This window comes from Coregonus clupeaformis, chromosome 7 (genome assembly GCF_020615455.1).
Source record: "Coregonus clupeaformis isolate EN_2021a chromosome 7, ASM2061545v1, whole genome shotgun sequence".
Taxonomy (NCBI): Eukaryota; Metazoa; Chordata; class Actinopteri; order Salmoniformes; family Salmonidae; genus Coregonus; species Coregonus clupeaformis.
The window spans coordinates 19,497,885-19,516,063 of NC_059198.1; the positions used below are offsets into that span (position 1 = coordinate 19,497,885).

The 18,179-nt window shown below is 42.7% G+C and overlaps 1 protein-coding gene and 1 long non-coding RNA gene across 4 annotated transcripts in view; one reads left to right on the forward strand and one right to left on the reverse strand.

The window, feature by feature from the left end:
- Positions 1 to 18,179, reverse strand: part of dlgap1b (discs, large (Drosophila) homolog-associated protein 1b) — a 287,295-nt gene that overhangs the window by 23,352 nt on the left and 245,764 nt on the right. For all 3 annotated transcript variants that reach the window (XM_041881102.2, XM_041881100.2, XM_041881103.2), the window contains exons 7-9: positions 1,978 to 2,186; positions 1,623 to 1,772; positions 1,296 to 1,378 (exon numbers count right to left, since the gene is read on the reverse strand). In XM_041881102.2, coding sequence (XP_041737036.2) covers positions 1,296 to 1,378; positions 1,623 to 1,772; positions 1,978 to 2,186 — 442 coding nt within the window. The remainder of the gene's footprint in view (positions 1 to 1,295; positions 1,379 to 1,622; positions 1,773 to 1,977; positions 2,187 to 18,179) is intronic.
- LOC121569857 lies at positions 1,348 to 12,742 on the forward strand. Its single transcript, XR_006001397.1, has 3 exons — positions 1,348 to 1,427; positions 11,676 to 11,812; positions 11,934 to 12,742. It is a non-coding gene; the product is annotated as an uncharacterized LOC121569857 (long non-coding RNA).

The following is an 18,179-nucleotide window of genomic DNA, read 5'->3' on the forward strand; positions in this document are numbered from 1 at the left end:
ACACACACACACACACACACACACACACACACACACACACACACACACAAAATCAAACATGTACCAAGGGAAGGCACATGTGTGACATTAAACCCCAGAGCCACTGGACTAGCAGAAGTGTCTACAGGAGTTAATGTTTGCCTTGGCTGCTTGGAGATGTGCCTCCTTTTCAATGCTTGGCTAGTCATCTGTGGAAAGCTCTTTGAGGAAAAACTCCAGATTACTTTGTTCCAAATGGCACACTATTCTCTATGTATTGCACTATTTTTGACCAGGGCAAATAGGCCCAGCCATAGGGCTCTGGTCAAATGCAGTGCACTATAGGTGATAGGGTGCCATTTGGTACACAGACAAGATTTCTGCATCTGACTCTGAAACTGCAGTCCTGGACATGACCTTGGTAGGTTGAGACTGGGCTCTTTGATTCCTAACCATGTTCTGTGTACAGTATGAAATCAGATTACTGGGTCTAGTGCAGTCTCTAAATTGGTCATCTCCCCTCAGCTCTGACTAACAGAGGGGTTACTGTGCTAAGTGGATGGGAGTTACGCAGGCAGACACACTGACACATAACTTCCTGCTGCGTGACATATTTTAACACTCCAGGAACCAGGAACGTTCCCTGACTTCCCGCCTGTGCAAATGCTCCTTGTATAAGTTTAGTCAGGGACCAGGGCAGTTGTCCAATGAGGTGGTCAATTGGCATGCTATATAGGCTTTAGTATAAGGGCTTAGGGGGAGATAGGGGACCTATAGGAACTGTTACGTGTAGGGCAGGCAAAGGGGGAGTTGGGCTTGGGGGGATTGTACATGACCATGTACTGAAAAGAACAGGACATTGACAGAAAACTGTCCTGTGTGGCCTGGCCACATCACAATGACTGGTGCAACAGATGGCTGTCAACTAACTGCCCCCACCCCCTCCCTATCCCCTCTCTCCAACACATCCTCCACTCCCCCATCTGTCACTGCATGCATGGGCCCCCTAGTCAAGGGGTTCTGATGCCCAAACTCCTCAGAGCTGGGGACAGCTGTTGTGGGGTGAGGTGTGGGTGGGATGGGGGACCCGGCAGCCTACAGTCACTATGCCGAACCCCAAGGCACACAGTTATATACATACAGCTCTCAGGCCTGAGGGGGAGTGTCAGAGAGAGGTGCCAACTGAATGCACAATGAGTGGACAGTCAGTTAGCAGAGACACCAGCAGACTGCAACAGGATACAAGAAAAACACTAACACGAATGACAGAAAATAGTTCACACGCTCCCTCTCTTGCTTTCTCTCTCCCTACTCACCATCTCTCCTCTTCCACCTGGATGCCCACTGACTGGAACTTGGAGTGCTCCTCCGTCCCCCCAACCTCCTCTGGTCCATCCACCTGCAACAGCACACAGATTATTATTTTTATTTCAACTTTATTTATACAGGTAAGTCAGTTAATAATCTCTACTGGACAGACTATGTAAACATAAATGGTAGAATCTGACCAAATTACGCAATAATTTAGTTCTGGGTTAACCGAGATACGTCCATTAAGAACAGACCACAGGTCAGTGTGTGGTCAGCATGTGGTCATTGTTTGGTCAATACGGTCGTAGGCATATCTGTATCTGTTCTTTGACCTGTATCCCTATGGAGAGGCACTTCCGGAACGCGTCTCTCTTGCTGTCGCTGGAGGCAGTGGTGGTGGCAGTGATGGTGCTGTTCGTGACATGCTGGCTGGCTGGGCCGTGGACCTGGGCGTTAGCTGCCTCGATAGCTGCCATCAGGGCCTTTATAATAATAATAATAATAATAAAATATAACAATCAAATATAGTAAAAAATATATATATACATGTATATATATTTTTTTTGTTGTTGACAAAAACACACATTTCATAAACACAAAATGACACTGATAAAATCAGATTATTGCTATACCGTTACGTTTTATAATATTTTCATAATATACAATATACTTTATTATATGATATACCTTCATACTGTCGATGCTCTCTGTGGAGTTGGACAGGCCGGGCTGGGAGGTGCTGATGTGGGTCCGGGGGCCTGACCCCCCGTCCATGTAGGCATCCTGGGCCGACTCGGTGCTGCTCTGGGCCGTGATGGAAATAAAGGGCTTGGGCGGGGTGGTGCGCGGCGGCACCGGCGGAGGCATCTTCTTATACGTGGTGATGCATGACGACACTGCCGAGGGGGACAGAAGTGGAAAAACTGGTTAGAAAAAGCTACAAAATATACAGAGAAAACTACAAAATTATGGACAAAATATATTGATGACACTGCAGTGGGGAAGTGGGACAAACTGGTTTGAAATCTACAAAAACTACAGAGGAAACTACAAAATTATGAAAACAGAAAAATATATATTAACAACAGTGCAGCGGGAACGTGGGGAAAAATGGTTACGACATAAAAAGTCAGAGAAAACTACAAACATATAAAATAAATTGTTCTAACTTTTTTTGTTGCATTTCTGCAAGTACGAACAGTACAGTAGTAACCTCATCTCCAGGCTATTGCACACAGTGCATATAAGCCTGGGATATCAACTATTCAACTATTGGCCTTAGTGGGAGTGAACATAGATTTCTATGAGAGTGACATACTGAGTATGTATTTGTATTTGTCATCATTTAATTTTAGCGAAACACACAATTGCGAGGCGTGGGGAGGATTAGGGGGAAGGTGTTGTGGGAGATGATTGGTTGGTAGATTAAGCAGATTAAGCCAATGCCTATGCGCCGGGAGTTTCTCCCGGTCTTCTGTATTAGCTAAGGAAGGCCAAGTTTGTGCGGAAGCATTTGGGCGGAAGTGTATGGGAACGAGATTAAGTACAGTAGTGACTGAGTAGTTCACAGGGGGATTAGCTAGGTTTGCTGTCAAATGAACAAGTAGTGTATAATCTAGATAAGGAGCATCTTTAACAAAGCTTAGTTTAACCACTAAAAAGATTTGTCCGTTGGTCACTTCACTTGACCTACTGATCTAGTCTATTGTGGCTGAAAGCTGCCATCCTGATCTCCTCTATTGCCTGACCTCCTTTACGTAATCATAACAGGCCAACTGCATGTGTGTGTGTGTGGGTGTGAGTGTCTATAAACAAAGATGTGTACTGAGTAATGAGGTAGGGTGTCACTGCATCAAGCCCTAACGCTAAGATCAATGCTCAAACAAACAAGATCCACAAACTAATGCATACATCAATTGTCTCTCTCTATCACTCTCTCTCTCTGTCAGTGAGTGCCGTCTCTGATTACAGCGACAGGTAGGCAGTTATGCAGGCCCTGGTCTCACAAGTGCGCAGGGAGTCCACACAGAGCACATCAAATGGCACCCTATTCCCTATACAGTGCAATACTTTCAACCAGGCCCTGGTCAAAATAGTGCACCTGCTCAAAAGTAGTGCAAAAGGGGATAGGGTTCCAAATAAGGCACCAAACACAGAACATAACACCACAGAACATAACACCATAGAACATAACACCACAGAACATAACAGCGTTATGCCTTTGATTTCTCTTCCCCATGTCCCCATCAGAACTAGGTCACTGGCTGACTCCCGTTGACTCCCGTCCCAGAAACTAGGACAGTGAGTGAATTTCCTGGATCCCTTTAATCCCTGAAAAAGACAAACATCCTAAAACGTACAGTGCCCGTTGTCTGCCAAACCCTGAGTGTGTGTGTTTGTGTGTGTGTGTTTGTGTGTGTTTGTGTGTGTGTGCGTGAGTGCCATGTCGAAAACCATTAGATAAAATGTTTATGTGGGCCCTCCCATCGCTCTTGACAGCTACATTACCGCAGCAGAGGTGAGAGGGTTGCCTGGCTGGCTGGCTGGCTGGCTGGCTGCCTTTAATGCCTCCCGTCAAGACCACAATTGAATGAATGAATCCTCAAAGGCAGCCATCAGTCTGTACAGTCAAGTTCTGACAAGTTCAGATAAGGAGGCTTACATAGAGAAGATTGTATTGAGATTAGATAATTGTAGCTAACAGGAAGAGTTGCCAAAGACTACGTTACCAGGTGTTCGCTAACGCTGTGCTACTTGTTCAAGAAATATTAAGAAATTATTTTTTTTATTTTTTTGTGCCATCCAGTTAAAGCTGTAACAGTGCAGCACTTCATATATTTGGTAACACTTTCTATGAAGTACATACGAATAATGCTTTATAACGTCCTTTATAATGTCTTATAATACACTTATAATGTGCTATGCCACTGACTATAAAAGTCCAATCACTTGTTTAATATCATCATAACAGAGGACAACAGATTATGAAGTGACTTCAGGCCACCCCGTGAGAAAGCATCCTACACTCCAAAAAATACTGGCTTAAAAACAACCCAATTTAGGTAAATATTGGACAGAACACACGTTAGGTTATTTTGACCCAGCCAGTTGGGTCACATAGGCTGTGTTTACACAGGTAGCCAATTATTATATATTTTTCAACTAATTGGTTTTATGACCAATCACATCAGATCCTTTTCAGAGTGGATCTAATTGGTCAAAAGACCAATTAGTGAAAAAAAGATTAGAATTGGGCTGCCTGTTTGAACGCAGCCTTAGTTGAGTTGTTGGGTTATTGATGCTGGGTTATCAAGCTATGACCCACCAGGTCAGATCAGAAGACTGGAGGCTTGGCTTAGTAGGGGCGTGGGTTTCAAATAGTTATTTTTGGCCACCCATGAGAGTAAATGTCATTCCGGTTCATGATCTGTTGTATTGCCATCACATTTTTGTAGCTTTTATGAGGCTTACACAAGATTATCAGTTCCTCAAGTGCCTATGCATATCCCATTGTTGGAGAGTTACGACTTTGTTATAATATTAAAATCATGTTATTAAGTAAATATATTAATATATGTGCAAAAATATTGAGGGAACATTTCAATTAAATTTAAAGAACAAAGTGGTGACCATCCCAACATTGAGATATGCATAGGCATTAAAGCTTTAAAAGTATCAGTAATTAACCTTAACATGTGATCACAACAGAAAATATTAACTGGAATGACATTTACTCTCATGGGTGGCCAAAAATAACTATCTGACAGCCACACTCCTACTAAGCCACGCCTCCAGTCTTCAAAGAAAACAACCCAACTAAGTGGGTCAAAATAACCCAATGTCTGTTCTGTCCACTATTTACCCAGAGCTGGGTTGTTTTTAACCCAGTTCTGATGTTTTGCTCTATGGGTCTATGATTGACACTCTGCTAATCTCTACAAAGGTCACTGAGTACAGACCAGTAGGACAAGTATAAGCACCCACCTACCCACACTGTCTGTGTTCCAAATGGCACCCTAATCCCTTTATAGTGCACTACTTTTGACCGGGGCCCATAGGACCAGCTCATTGGGCTCTGGTCAAAAGTAGTGTGCTATAAAGGGAATAGGGTGCCATTTGGGACACATCCACTGACTGACACAGATAGAAAGAGAAGCTATGGTATTGGCCTTGCCAGACGAACAGGGAGCAGAAGTTCAGGGGATTCAATGTCAGTCTTTTAGAAGCTCTATCGCCTGCAGTTATCGCCCCCTTAAGCCTAACCCTAAACCTAACCCTAGCTCCTAACCCTAACCCTACAACTAACCCTAGCTCCTAACCCTAACCCTTAATATAATTCTAACCCTAACACTATTTCTAACCTTAACCCTAAACCTAAACCCCTAAAAATAGCATTTGACCATGTGGGGACTAACAGAATTGGTGAAATTGTGCTTGTTTACTATTCTTGCGGGGACTTCTGGTCCCCACAAGAATAGTTAAACACGTCCATACCCACCACTATTGTCAGTGGTGACCTGGGAAACACTGTGGTGTGTGTGTGTGTGCGCGCGCGCGCATGTGTGTGCTTAGCAACTTAATGAACACAGTGAACTTCATGCATCCCTCACAGGGACTAAACCAAGAGCTTCCAGATCTGAGCATTCCAATCATGCCACTTGATCTCCAAACCTCAGAAATATTCCACGTAAAAGAGTCCCAGTTCAATTTGGCTGTCCATATGACACAATGCCATTACAGTGATGTGGGGGGAAATTACAGAACAAACGCAATGATAAATTATAACACGGGGGCCTCTCAGGGGTGTGTGCTTAGTCCCCTCCTGTACTCCCTGTTCACCCACAACTGCATGGCCATGCATGACTAGAACACCATCATCAAGTTTGTTGATGACACGACAGTGGCTGGCCTGATCATCGACAGCAATGATACAACCTATAGGATGGAGGTCAGAGACATAGCAGTGTGGTGCCAGGACAACAACCTCTCCCTCAATGTCAGTAAGAACAAAGGAGCTGATCGTGGACTACAGGAGAAAGAGGGGAGAGCACGCCCCCATCCACATCGACAGGGATGTTGTGGAGCGGATTGAAAGCTTCAAGTTCCTTGGTGTCCACATCACTAAGGACTTAACATGGTCCACACACACCTGCACAGTTGTGAAGAGGGCAAGGCAGCGCTTCTTCCCATCAGGAGGCTGAAAATATTAGGCATGGGCCCTCGGATCCTCAAAAGTTCTACAACTGCACCATCGAGAGCATCTTGACTGGCTGCATCACTGCTTGGTACGGCAAATGCACCGCCCTTGACTGCAAAGCGCTACAGAGGGTGGTGCAGACAGCCCAGTACATCACTGGGGCAGAGCTTCCTGCCATCCAGGACTTCTATATCAGGCGGTGTCAGAGGAAGGCCTGAAAAATTGCCAAAGACTCCAGCCACCCAAGCCATAGACTGTTCACTCTGCTACCATCCAGCAAACAGTACTGGAGCATCGGCTCTAAGACCAACAGGCTCTGAGACAGCTTCTACCCCTAAGCCATAAGACTGCTAAATAGCCAGACTGCTAAATCGTCAATTAATGGTACCCGAACTATCTGCACTGACTCTATATTGCACTGACCCTACACACACTCACTAGACTCTATATACACTACCGTTCAAAAGTTTGGGGTCACTTAGAAATGTCCTTGTTTTCGAAAGAAAAGCAATTTTTTTGTCCATTAAAATAACATCAAATTGATCAGAAATACAGTGTAGACATTGTTAATGTAAATGGCTATTGTAGCTGGAAACGGCTGATTTTTAATGGAATATTTACATAGCCGTACAGAGGCCCATTATCAGCAACCATCAGTCCTGTGTTCCAATGACACATTGTGTTTGCTAATCCAAGTTTATCATTTTAAAAGGCTAATTGTTCATTAGAAAACCCTTTTGCAATTATGTTAGCACAGCTAAAAACTGTTGTGCTGATTAAAGAAGCAATACAACTGGCCTTCTTGAGACTAGTTGAGTATCTGGAGCATCAGCAATGTAGATATTCCATAAAAAATCAGCCGTTTCCAGCTACAATAGCCATTTACAACATTAACAATGTCTACACTGTATTTCTGATCAATTTGATGTTATTTTAATGGACAAGAAAATTGCTTTTCTTCCAAAAACAAGGACATTTCTAAGTGAGCCCAAACCTTTGAATGGTGGTGTACATACTCACTCACACACATTACATTGACACTCCCACACAAAACCCACACACACTACATACGCACACACACACACACACACACACACATAAAACACACATGCTACCGACACAATGCAAACACACATACATACACATTACACACACGCACATTCATACCACACGCACACACACACAACTTTACACTCATCATATGTTGCTGCTACTATGTCCTTTATTTTGCTCTTATTATTATCTTTCCTGATGCCTAGTCACTTTACCTCCATGTGCATATATACCTCAAATACCTTGTACCTCTGCACATTCATCTGGTACTGGTACTGGTACTCCCTGTATATAGCTCCATTCTTGTGTATTTTATTTTATTCCTCTTGTGTTACTAAATTCTGCATTTTTGGGAAGGGCTTGTAAGGAATGAGATGAGGTAGAGGAGGACATCTCAAGCACACCCACACATACACCAGACAGTCTCAAGGACGCAGTTTGTCTGAAGGAACGCCGTGGGAGGAATGTGACTCTGGATTCCTCAGCTCCATTAGGAGGGAATGTATTCCCACTTTAAATGAAGTGCATCTTATAAAGGGTGTGTGCTCAGCCCCCTCCTGTACTCGCTGTTCACCCATGACTGCGTAGCCATGCACGCCTCCAACTCTATCATCAAGTTTGCAGACGACACAACAGTAGTAGGCTTGATTACCAACAACGATGAGACAGCCTACAGGGAGGAGGTGAGGGCTCTCGGAGTCTGGTGTCAGGAAAATAACCTCTCACTCAACGTCAACAAAACAAAGGCGATGATCGTGGACTTCAGGAAACAGCAGAGTGAGTACCCCCCTATCCACATCGACGGGACAGCAGTGGAGAAGGTGGAAAGTTCCTTGGTGTACATATCACTGACAAACTGAAATGGTCCACCCACACAGACAGTGTGGTGAAGAAGGCGCAACAGCGTTTCTTCAACCTCAGGAGGCTGAAGAAATTTGGGGTGTCACCTAAAACCCTCACAAACTTTTACAGATGCACAATTGAGAGCATCCTGTCGGGCTGTATCACCGCCTGGTATGGCAACAGCACCGGCCACAACCGCAGGGCTCTCCAGAGGGTGGTGCGGTCTGCACAATGCATCACCGGGGGCAAACGACCTGCCCTCCAGGACACCTACAGCACCCAATATCACAGGAAGGCCAAAAAGATAATCAAGGACAACTACCACCTGAGCCACTGCCTGTTCACCCCGCTACCAGTATGAAAAATGTATGCACTCACTAACTGTAAGTCGCTCTGGATAAGAGCGTCTGCTAAATGACTAAAATGTAAATGTAAATGTATCATCCAGAAGGCGAGGTCAGTACAGGTGCATCAAAGCTGGGACCGAGAGACTGAAAAACAGCTTCTATCTCAAGGCCATCAGCCATCACTAGCACAGAGGCGCTGATGCCTACATATAGACTTGAAAATCACTGGCCACTTTAATAAATGGAACACTAGTTACTTTAATAATGCCACTTTAATAATGTTTACATATCTTTCATTACTCGTCTCATATGTATATACTGTATTCTATACTATCTATTGCATCTTAGCCTATGCCGCTCTGACAATGACATTGCTCATCCATATATTTATATATTCTTATTCCATTCCTTTACTTAGATTTGTGTGTATTAGATATTTGTTGTGGAACTGTTAGATATTTATTGCTAGATATTACTGCACTGTCGGAACTAGAAGCACAAGCATTTCGGAATAACATCTGCTAACCATGTGTATGTGACCAATACATTTGATTCGATTTGTTATTACTCTAAATTAAAACAATTCAAGGATGGCCCAACCTCTTTCCCTCTTGGGTGCATAGTCAACATTGGACCTGACCTCAACTTTCCCCACTTTTTTTTTTGCCTAATTCCGTTATTTTTTGGGGTATATTTTTTTTGTTTTTGTTTTCCAGGTTTCTGATTTCTCCCATTTTTTCTGGTTTTCACTATAAAAATCACAAATTGTTTATAGAAAAATAGCAAAATTGGATATTCCATGATCACAACAATGTTTAAACCACATCAGGGGACCACATTTTATGTCTGGGAAAAATTTAGTTACCCTTTAATTGAAGTGCACATGCACCTAGCACTGTTTGCTTAGCAGTGTTTATGTATCAAATACCCACTGGAAAGCTTAAAACGGGTAAGTTAACTAATTTAAATGACCATAAATAAAGGTTAAGTGTTTAGCTAGATTACATGCAGTGCTTGACTTAGGCAGGAGCTCATCGGAGCTGAGTACCAGCAATGTTCTACTGCTTGAGCTCCTGTTCCTCTTATAGAATATTAGCTCAAAAGTAATGTGCAGCTCCTGCACCTAAATGTAAACAGTACCTGCACCCAAAATGATTACCGGCACCTATTGCCATCTAAGTCAAGCACTGATTACATGGCTACCTCAATCTTAATTTCAAATAATTTCGATGACTTCACAGCAACTGCTAGCTAGCTAGCAAATGTCAGATAGATAGCTAGCTAACGTTAGCAGCATAAGCTAGTTAGCTAGCTAACTATACCAATATGACATTTTGCTAGCTAGCTAGCAGGCTCAGCTAAATAATAAAAGAGGACTAGGTTGTCTCTAGCTACAGCTAATAATCTTTCATTTTCTATTGCAGAAAATGTTTGTGCAGGACAACAGAGTGCAGGAGTGTTGTATGGCATTGAAGCTCGTTTGGAGGTTTGTTAACACAGTGTCCAATGAAGGGCCAGATGTATATCAATGATGTCGCTCTTGCTGCTGGTGACTCTCAGATCCACCTCTGCGCAGACGACACCATTTTGTATACATCTGGCCCTTCATTGGACACTGTGTTAACAAACCTCCAAACGAGCTTCAATGCCATACAACACTCCTTCAGTAGCCTCCAACTGCTCTTAAACACTAGTAAAACTAAATGCATGCTCTTCAATCGAACGCTGCTGGCACCCGCCCACCCGACTAGAATCACTACTCTCGACGGGTCTGACCTAGAGTATGTGGACAACAACAAATACCTAGGTGTCTGGTTAGACTGTAAACTCTCCTTCCAGACTCACATTAAGAATCTCCAATCCAAAGTTAAATCTAGAATCGGCTTCCTATTTCGCAACAAAGCCTCCTTCACTCATGCTGCCAAACATGCCCTCGTAAAACTGACTATCCTACCGATCCTTGACTTTGGCGATGTCATTTACAAAATAGCCTCCAACACTCTACTCAGCAAATTGGATGTAGTCTATCACAGTGCCATCCGTTTTGTCACCAAAGCCCCATATACTACCCACCACTGTAACCTGTACGCTCTTGTTGGCTGGTCCTCACTACATATTCGTCGCCAAACCCACTGGCTCCAGGCCATCTATAAATCACTGCTAGGCAAATCCCCGCCTTATCTTAGCTCATTGGTCACCATAGCAACACCCACCCGTAGTCTGCGCTCCAGCAGGTATATCTCACTGGTCATCCCCAAATCCAACACCTCCTTTGGCCGCCATTCCTTCCAGTTCTCTGCTGCCAATGACTGGAACAAATTGCAAAAATCTCTGAAGCTGGAGACACTTATCTCCCTCACTAACTTTAAGCATCAGTTGTCAGAGCACCTTACCGATCACTGCACCTGTACACAGCCCATCTGAAATGAGGCCACCCAACTACCTCATCCCCATATTGTTATTTATTTTGCTAATTTGCACCCCAGTATCTCTATTTGCACATCATCTCTTGCACATCTATCATTCCAGTGTTAATACTAATTGTAATTATTTTGCACTATAGCCTATTTATTGTCTTACCTCCATAACTTGCTACATTTGCACACACTGTATATATATTTTCTGTTGTATTTTTGACTTTATGTTTTGTTTTTCCCATATGTAACTCTGTGTTGTTGTTTTTATCGCACTGCTTTGCTTTATGTTGGCCAGGTCGCAGTTGTAAATGAGAACTTGTTCTCAACTGGCTTACCTGGTTAAATAAAGGTGAAAAAAAAAGAAAAAGTGGAAAATCATATTGAAGGTGAATGTTTTATCAGAAACCAGTTAGCTAGCTAGGTCTAGGCCTAATTGTTTTGTATGGCTTAACAATGGTTGTTATTAAATCGTTTTTTATGTTATGTTGCCTTGACTCTTACAGTATATCTGTTTAATAAGTTATTTAGGTAGATAGCCAAGGAAGGCACTGAAACCCAAGCTGTCCCCACAAACCCAAGTGCTTGAGATGGCCTCCTCAACCTCATTCCATTCCTCAACAACTTCATCCCCAGACTGCTGCACTGACTGCTGACATTGCTGACAGGTTAGTTCATACAGAGACCTGTCATTTATTACTTTTAATGTAATGGTTTAAGTTTCTGTTTGAGCATCCATCTCTTCACTCTTGGAGATTGTTTAAAAATATGTATATCTTCAAATGCAAGGGTAACCTGTGATGGAGTGGCATCAGACGTGAGTTGTTGTCTTCCATAGGAGGAGAAGATGGCAAATGACCTGGCAGACGATGCTGAAACCCTTCTAAAGTTAAGACAACCTGAAAAATATACCAGGCCTATCATTATTCTGCTTTTAACATCATACTGTATTTGTTCATTATGGAATTTGACATATGTCCTGATCTAATATGTTTTCCTGATCACGTTAATAATTTGTGATTCGTTTGAAATGTTGTTTTCCCCTCGAGACAGTCTGTAATAAGGATATAATAATAACACATAATATTACTATTTCTACAATGAACCAAAATGCAGTACCTCCGGCAGGCAGAGAGGCAAGAACTGTTTGTCCGCCAGCTCAGGGACAAGCTACACTGTTCACAGCCCTGTGTAATGTTCAATGTAAATGCATTGCTTGACTTTTTTAAACTTCATGTATTTGTATTGTTTTAACTTTTGAATTTCACATCCCATGTGTTAGGGATAGGGAGGGTGATAAGTGGGGGTTGGATATTAATGGGAAGGTGTTTAAAATGTAAAAATAAAAGGAACTGTATAGTTTAAACTTGTCTTGAATGTTTATTTGTTTTAGCTGATAGTGATCATTCCTTAAGTGTTAATACATTTGCCTCATTAATATGTGTGTTATGAATGACCAAAGGTGTCTGACTTTATAGTAAGTACAGCGTCATATGATACAAGGCATTTATGTATGTGTTATGAATGACCAAAGGTGTCTGACTTTATTAAAGTAAGTACACTGTCACGCGATATAGAGTCTTTATGGATGTGTTATGAATGACGAAGGTGTTTCACTTCAAACAACGTATTACAGGACACTAAATAAAGTGTTAATAAATAGCATTCTGCCGATTTATGATTTGTTATATTGTTGTGTGCGTCTTTGTGTACTGAGGAACATGTAACTTGGTTCCAGAAGAAAGCCACTTTCTGTTTCCTTATGTTGGGGGTCTAATGGGACTAACATGACTTCACTTTAGAGCGTGTGTCATCCTGCAGCACAACATGTCACCCTTTATAAAGCACATGTTCATGTCATAGTCGACATAGTGGGTTATGACCCATTTGACATGGGTGATTATGTCACACAGTTAAGCCACATTTATAAACCCTTTATAAAGCTTGACATATGGTTATAGATGATTTGTGACACATTTATGTAGTGCTTATGAAGGCTTTATGAAGCCTTTCTAAGCTGCACTTCATTTAAAGTGGGGCCGGGAAGGTATATGGAAAACCTTTTCCCTCTCTTTTTTTATTCTTAGTCACTCTCTTCCTCTTTAAAACTAGGATTTCATTTCATTTTGATCTTAGATTTACATGTAATTCATTTGATTTAACAATTACATTAATGGCTTCTAGTGTGTAAGACAGACTTGCAATAACACACTTTCTTAATTAAAGTGGTGCTTGGGTTGAAATCTAATTTCCACTCCTTTCTTGAGGTGAAGCCTGCTGCGTGTATTGTCATTCCAAAGAAGAGGGAAAAGGAGTTTGTGAATGACAAAAGTCTTCTTAGCACTTGCCCAAATCCCTCTTTGACAAATGCTTCAAAAAACCCATGCCGACAGGCTTGTGTGAATAGCTGTTCTCCGGGTGAATCCCCTCCCTCAGGGCTAGATAGAATCAAAGACCCCCCCCACACACACACACACACACACACCCCTCACACACCCCTTCACAAAAAAAGCCTCCATTCACTTCTTCATGCCCCGAGAGAACAAAAACTCACAAAGTACCTCTGGCTCCATTGGTCACACTTTCCCATTACTTTAACCGCTTTCTGAGTGTGTGTATTGTGTGCAATTTGTTCTTAGGAATTTGTGATTTTTCAAATGCCTGGACAGTGTATTGCTATGAGGGGTAACAGAAGCAGAGAACTAACCACCTCTCACACAAGTGTCTGAGGCTGCACAACAAGGGGCTACGCTAACGCTGGGCTATTAAGCTAACAGTGTTGGGCTCCCCCGCGTGGGGGCCAAGGGCATAGCCACCACCAGCACCCTCACCACCGCCATGCAAACACAAAGACAGGAAGGGGGGCGGGGGAACACTGACAGCTTACAGAAGGGGTCCAGACAGCCGAGAGAGAGAGAGCGAGAGGGGGGGAAGGGGGAGGGGGGTGACTAGAGGGTCGGCACTATCTGGGCAAGTGACAAAGTCATAAACCCAGACTATTTCTACAATTTCTCTTCTAAAATCTGATTTTAAACCTAACCCTAAACTTAACCACACTGCTAACCCTATGCCTAACCCTAACCTTGAATTAAGACCAAAAAGCAACATTTTGTTTTCATAAATGTTTAGGATAAAGCCAATTTTGACTTTGCCACTGGCCCATCTAGTGGGAACCAGACTAGAGGGGTGAGAGGTGGGCCTCCGGGGCTTCCTTCCCCCCTCCTCCCCCCTCCTCCCTCCTCGCAACGCAGTCATAGCTCCGTCTGCTCACGCTCACACACCACACAACCAGCTGGAGTCCTTTGGGATAGTGTCTCCATGGAGACAAGCAGCAACATGAAGTTTGCTCTGAGGCTTTGGGCTTTTAACGGCACAGCGGAGGGAAGCAGATTTGTGCAGACTGCTGGTGGCTGTTCACCTTCTACTGGGTACACTGGGGCTGCAGCACAGGCACACAGCTAAACACTAGCTAGCTGGTTAACAAACACAAGGCTGAAACAAACACACACAATTACCAAAAAATAAGCACAAACTGTCTTATGTTAGACATGCTAAGCAAACTTACTAAGAGAAAAACAGTGAACTGCCATTGTATTACTATAACAGGAAGGATGTTTATTTTAGTATTATTATAATTTTTTTTTAGGGGGTAGATCAGCTTAATATTGCAGATAGATTGTAACTTCCATCAATGTAATTGTCTGCATCACTTCCAATCCCCCATGTTTATATATATATATATATATATATATATATGCATACATATACATATATACAGTTGAAGTCGGAAGTTTACATACGCTTAGGTTGGAGTCATTAAAACTTGTTTTTCAACCACTCCACAAATTTCTTGTTAACAAACTATAGTTTTGGCAAGACAGTTAGGACATCTACTTTGTGCATGACACAAGTAATTTTTCCAACAATTGTTTACAGACAGATTATTTCACTTATAATTCACTGTATCACAATTCCAGTGGGTCAGAAGTTTACATACACTAAGTTGACTGTGCCGTTAAACAGCTTGGAAAATTCCAGAAAACAATGTCATGGCTTTAGAAGCTTCTGATAGGCTAGTTGACATAATTTGAGTCAATTGAAGGTGTACCTGTGGATGTATTTCAAGGCCTACCTTCAAACTCAGTGCGTCTTTGCTTGACATCATGGGAAAATCAAAAGAAATCAGCCAAGACCTCAGAAAAAAAATTGTAGACCTCCACAAGTCTGGTTCATCCTTGGGAGCAATTTCCAAACGCCTGAAGGTACCACGTTCATCTGTACAAACAATAGTGCGCAAGTATAAACACCATGGGACCATGTAGCCGTCATACCGCTCAGGAAGAAGATGTGTTCTGTCTCCTAGAGATGAACGTACTTTGGTGCAAAAAGTGCAAATCAATCCCAGAACACCAGCAAAGGACCTTGTGAAGATGCTGGAGGAAACAGGTACAAAAGTATCTACAGTAAAATGAGTCCTATATCGACATAACCTGAAAGGCCGCTCAGCAAGGAAGAAGCCACTGCTCCAAAACCGCCATAGAAAAGCCAGACTACGGTTTGCAACTGCACATGGGGACAAAGATCGTACTTTTTGGAGAAATGTCCTCTGGTCTGATGAAACAAAAATTGAACTGTTTGGCCATAATGACCATCGTTATGTTTGGAGGAAAAGGGGGGCAGCTTGCAAGCCGAAGAACACCATCCCAACCGTGATGCACGGGGGTGGCAGCATCATGCTGTGGGAGTGCTTTGCTGCAGGAGGGACTGGTGCACTTCACAAAATAGATGGCATCATGAGGAAGGAAAATGATGTGGCTATATTGAATCAACATCTCAAGACATCAGTCAGGAAGTTAAAGCTTGGTCGCAAATGGGTCTTCCAAATGGACAATGACCCCAAGAATACTTCCAAAGTTGTGGCAAAATGGGTTAAGGACAACAAAGTCAAGGTATTGGAGTGGCCATCACAAAGCCCTGACCTCAAGCCTATAGAACATTTGTGGGCAGAACTGAAAAAGTGTGTGTGAGCAAGGAGGCCTACAAACCTGACTCAGTTACACCAGCTCTGTCAGGAGGAATGGGCCAAAATTCACCCAACTTATTGTGTGACGCTTGTGGAAGGCTACCCGAAACGTTTGACCCAAGTTAAACAATTTAAAGGGAATGCTACCAAATACGAATTGAGTGTATGTAAACTTCTGACCCACTGGGAATCTGATGAAAGAAATAAAAGCTGAAATAAATCCTTCTCTCTACTATTATTCTGACATTTCACATTCTTAAAATAAAGTGGTGATCCTAACTGACCTAAGACAGGGAATTTCTACTAGGATTAAATGTCAGGAATTGTGAAAAACTGAGTTTAATTGTATTTGGTTAAGGTGTATGTAAACTTCCGACTTCCGACAACTGTACATACACATATATACACACATACATACACACACACATACACACACATACACATATACATACATACATACATACATATACAGTGGGGGAAAAAAGTATTTAGTCAGCCACCAATTGTCCAAGTTCTCCCACTTAAAAAGATGAGAGAGGCCTGTAATTTTCATCATAGGTACACGTCAACTATGACAGACAAAATGAGGAAAAGAAATCCAGAAAATCACATTGTAGGATTTTTAATGAATTTATTTGCAAATTATGGTGGAAAATAAGTATTTGGTCAATAACAAAAGTTTCTCAATACTTTGTTATATACCCTTTGTTGGCAATGACACAGGTCAAACGTTTTCTGTAAGTCATCACAAGGTTTTCACACACTGTTGCTGGTATTTTGGCCCATTCCTCCATGCAGATGTCCTCTAGAGCAGTGATGTTTTGGGCGCTGTCGCTGGGCAACACACACTTTCAACTCCCTCCAAAGATTTTCTATGGGGTTGAGATCTGGAGACTGGCTAGGCCACTCCAGGACCTTGAAATGCTTCTTACGAAGCCACTCCTTCGTTGCCCGGGTGGTGTGTTTGGGATCATTGCCATGCTGAAAGACCCAGCCACGTTTCATCTTCAATGCCCTTGCTGATGGAAGGAGGTTTTCACTCAAAATCTCACAATACATGGCCCCATTCATTCTTTCCTTTACACGGATCAGTCGTCCTGGTCCCTTTGCAGAAAAACAGCCCCAAAGCATGATGTTTCCACCCCCATGCTTCACTGTAGGGATGGTGTTCTTTGGATGCAACTCAGCATTCTTTGTCCTCCAAACACGACGAGTTGAGTTTTTACCAAAAAGTTCTATTTTGGTTTCATCTGACCATATGACATTCTCCCAATCCTCTTCTGGATCATCCAAATGCACTCTAGCAAACTTCAGACGGGCCTGGACATGTACTGGCTTAAGCAGGGGGACACGTCTGGCACTGCAGGATTTGAGTCTCTGGCGGCATAGTGTGTTACTGATGGTAGGCTTTGTTACTTTGGTCCCAGCTCTCTGCAGGTCATTCACTAGGTCCCCCCGTGTGGTTCTGGGATTTTTGCTCCCCGTTCTTGTGATCATTTTGACCCCACGGGGTGAGATCTTGCGTGGAGCCCCAGATCGAGGGAGATTATCAGTGGTCTTGTATGTCTTCCATTTCCTAATAATTGCTCCCACGGTTGATTTCTTCAAACCAAGCTGCTTACCTATTGCAGATTCAGTCTTCCCAGCCTGGTGCAGGTCTACAATGTTGTTTCTGGTGTCCTTTGACAGCTCTTTGGTCTTGGCCATAGTGGAGTTTGGAGTGTGACTGTTTGAGGTTGTGGACAGGTGTCTTTTATACTGATAACAAGTTCAAACAGGTGCCATTAATACAGGTAACGAGTGGAGGACAGCGATGCCTCTTAAAGAAGAAGTTACAGGTCTGTGAGAGCCAGAAATCTTGCTTGTTTGTAGGTGACCAAATACTTATTTTCCACCATAATTTGCAAATAAATTCATTAAAAATCCTACAATGTGATTTTCTGGATTTTTTTTTCTCAATTTGTCTGTCATAGTTGACGTGTACCTATGATGAAAATTACAGGCCTCTCTCA